Source organism: Mandrillus leucophaeus, unplaced genomic scaffold, assembly GCF_000951045.1.
Source record: "Mandrillus leucophaeus isolate KB7577 unplaced genomic scaffold, Mleu.le_1.0 Scaffold669, whole genome shotgun sequence".
Classification (NCBI taxonomy): domain Eukaryota; kingdom Metazoa; phylum Chordata; class Mammalia; order Primates; family Cercopithecidae; genus Mandrillus; species Mandrillus leucophaeus.
Window position 1 is genome coordinate 769394 of NW_012107241.1, and position 1586 is coordinate 770979.

At 44.1% G+C, this 1586-nt stretch overlaps 1 protein-coding gene across 1 annotated transcript; it reads right to left on the reverse strand.

Moving 5' to 3' along the window:
* Positions 1–361: 361 nt before the first annotated feature.
* Positions 362–1294, reverse strand: LOC105554985 (olfactory receptor 143-like). The gene has a single exon (XM_012001659.1). It carries the CDS (start codon positions 1292–1294, stop codon positions 362–364), a length of 933 nt encoding a protein of 310 aa, XP_011857049.1.
* Between the last annotated feature and the right edge of the window lie 292 nt (positions 1295–1586).

The window sequence follows — 1586 nt, forward strand, 5'->3', positions numbered from 1 at the left end:
TTCGTATGTTCTATTGCTGCTATCTTGCAGGTTTTGCTTTTGCTATTGCTTAAGCTAGCCTACGTCCAACAGGTCCCCTTCACCCCCGACTTCACCCCCAACTTCCTGGGCTATTCTCCTGCCTCAGTATGGGGAATAAAGTTCAGGCTTGGGCCACCTTGGGATGGAGGAGGATTCTTCTGTCCAAGGATAGACCCGCAGAGTTACATTGCATAGTGGGAGAAGAAAGGCAGAAATCTTGCTAACAAGACTTTAGAAAGAAAGATGGAGAGAAGGAAAAGAAGAATAGGAGGAAGCAGATAGAGAGGAGAGGAAGACTCAGCAATTGGAAAAGGGGCTAAGGCAGCACCATTGCCTCTACTCAGTTTGTAATTTTCTTTAAGGTTTTCTTTAGAGCAAGTTTGACATCCTTGTTCCTGAGACTATAAATGAGGGGGTTCAGCATGGGTACTACATTTGTGTAAAACACTGAGAGAAACTTCCCCTGACCCATAGACCCATCAGATGATAAATTAACATGAGCAAGCAGCCCAAATCCATAGAATAGGCCAACAGTTATTATGTGGGAGCCACAGGTACTGATGGCTTTGAACCAACCCTCAGCTGAGGACATGTGAAGGATATTGAAAAGAATCAAAGCATAAGAGATTAAGATAATGAGGCTTGATACTATCACAACTGTGCCCACAATAACAGACGTCACCAGCTCATTAGCATAGGTGCTGCTGCAGGAGAGCTGGAGCAGTGGGAAGATGTCACACATGTAATGGTTGATGACGTTGGAGTCACAAAAGATGAGCTTCATCATACATCCTGTATGGACCATGGCGCCAGCAAACCCCATCACATATGAACCAAACATCAGCAGAGAACAGATCTGAGGGGACATGGTGACTGTGTACAGAAGGGGTTTGCAGATGGCCACATAGCGATCATAGGCCATGGCTGTCAGCACGTAGCACTCAGAGTGGACAAAAAAGCAGAAGAAAAAGAGCTGAGTTATGCATCCTGGAAAGGAGATGATGTTCCTCTCTGAAATAAAGCTCATCAGCATTTTGGGGGTAAAGACAAATGAATAATAGAGATCAATGAAGGACAGATTGAAAAGGAAAAAATACATGGGAGTGTGAAGGTGTGAATTCAGGCAAATTAGATTAATTAAACTCAAGTTGCCCACCATAGTGGTCATATAGTTCACCAAGAACAGGAAAAACAGGGGCAATTGGAGCTCGGGTTGGTCTGTTAATCCTGTAAGAATAAATTCTGTCACTGAAGAGTCATTTTCCACAGCCATTCACTCGCTGGGTGTGATCTGTAGGAACAGGTGTAGAAAACATTAATAATGGATCCTCACTCTTTATCTCCAGAGGGAGAGCTGAATCTACTGGTTTACAAACCCAAGGGTGTCTGAAGACACATAGCAAGGCATCCAAGGCTTAATACTTTCTATGGTGATTCCTGAGAATTCCCTTTTCCTGCCTTTCTCCCCCATCATGTTGTGTGTCTGTCTGGTGAGAATGCTGGTAGACCTCCCAATGCATCTGCACATTATTCCCTTCCTTCTCCTCAAGTTTCTCTAAGGACTA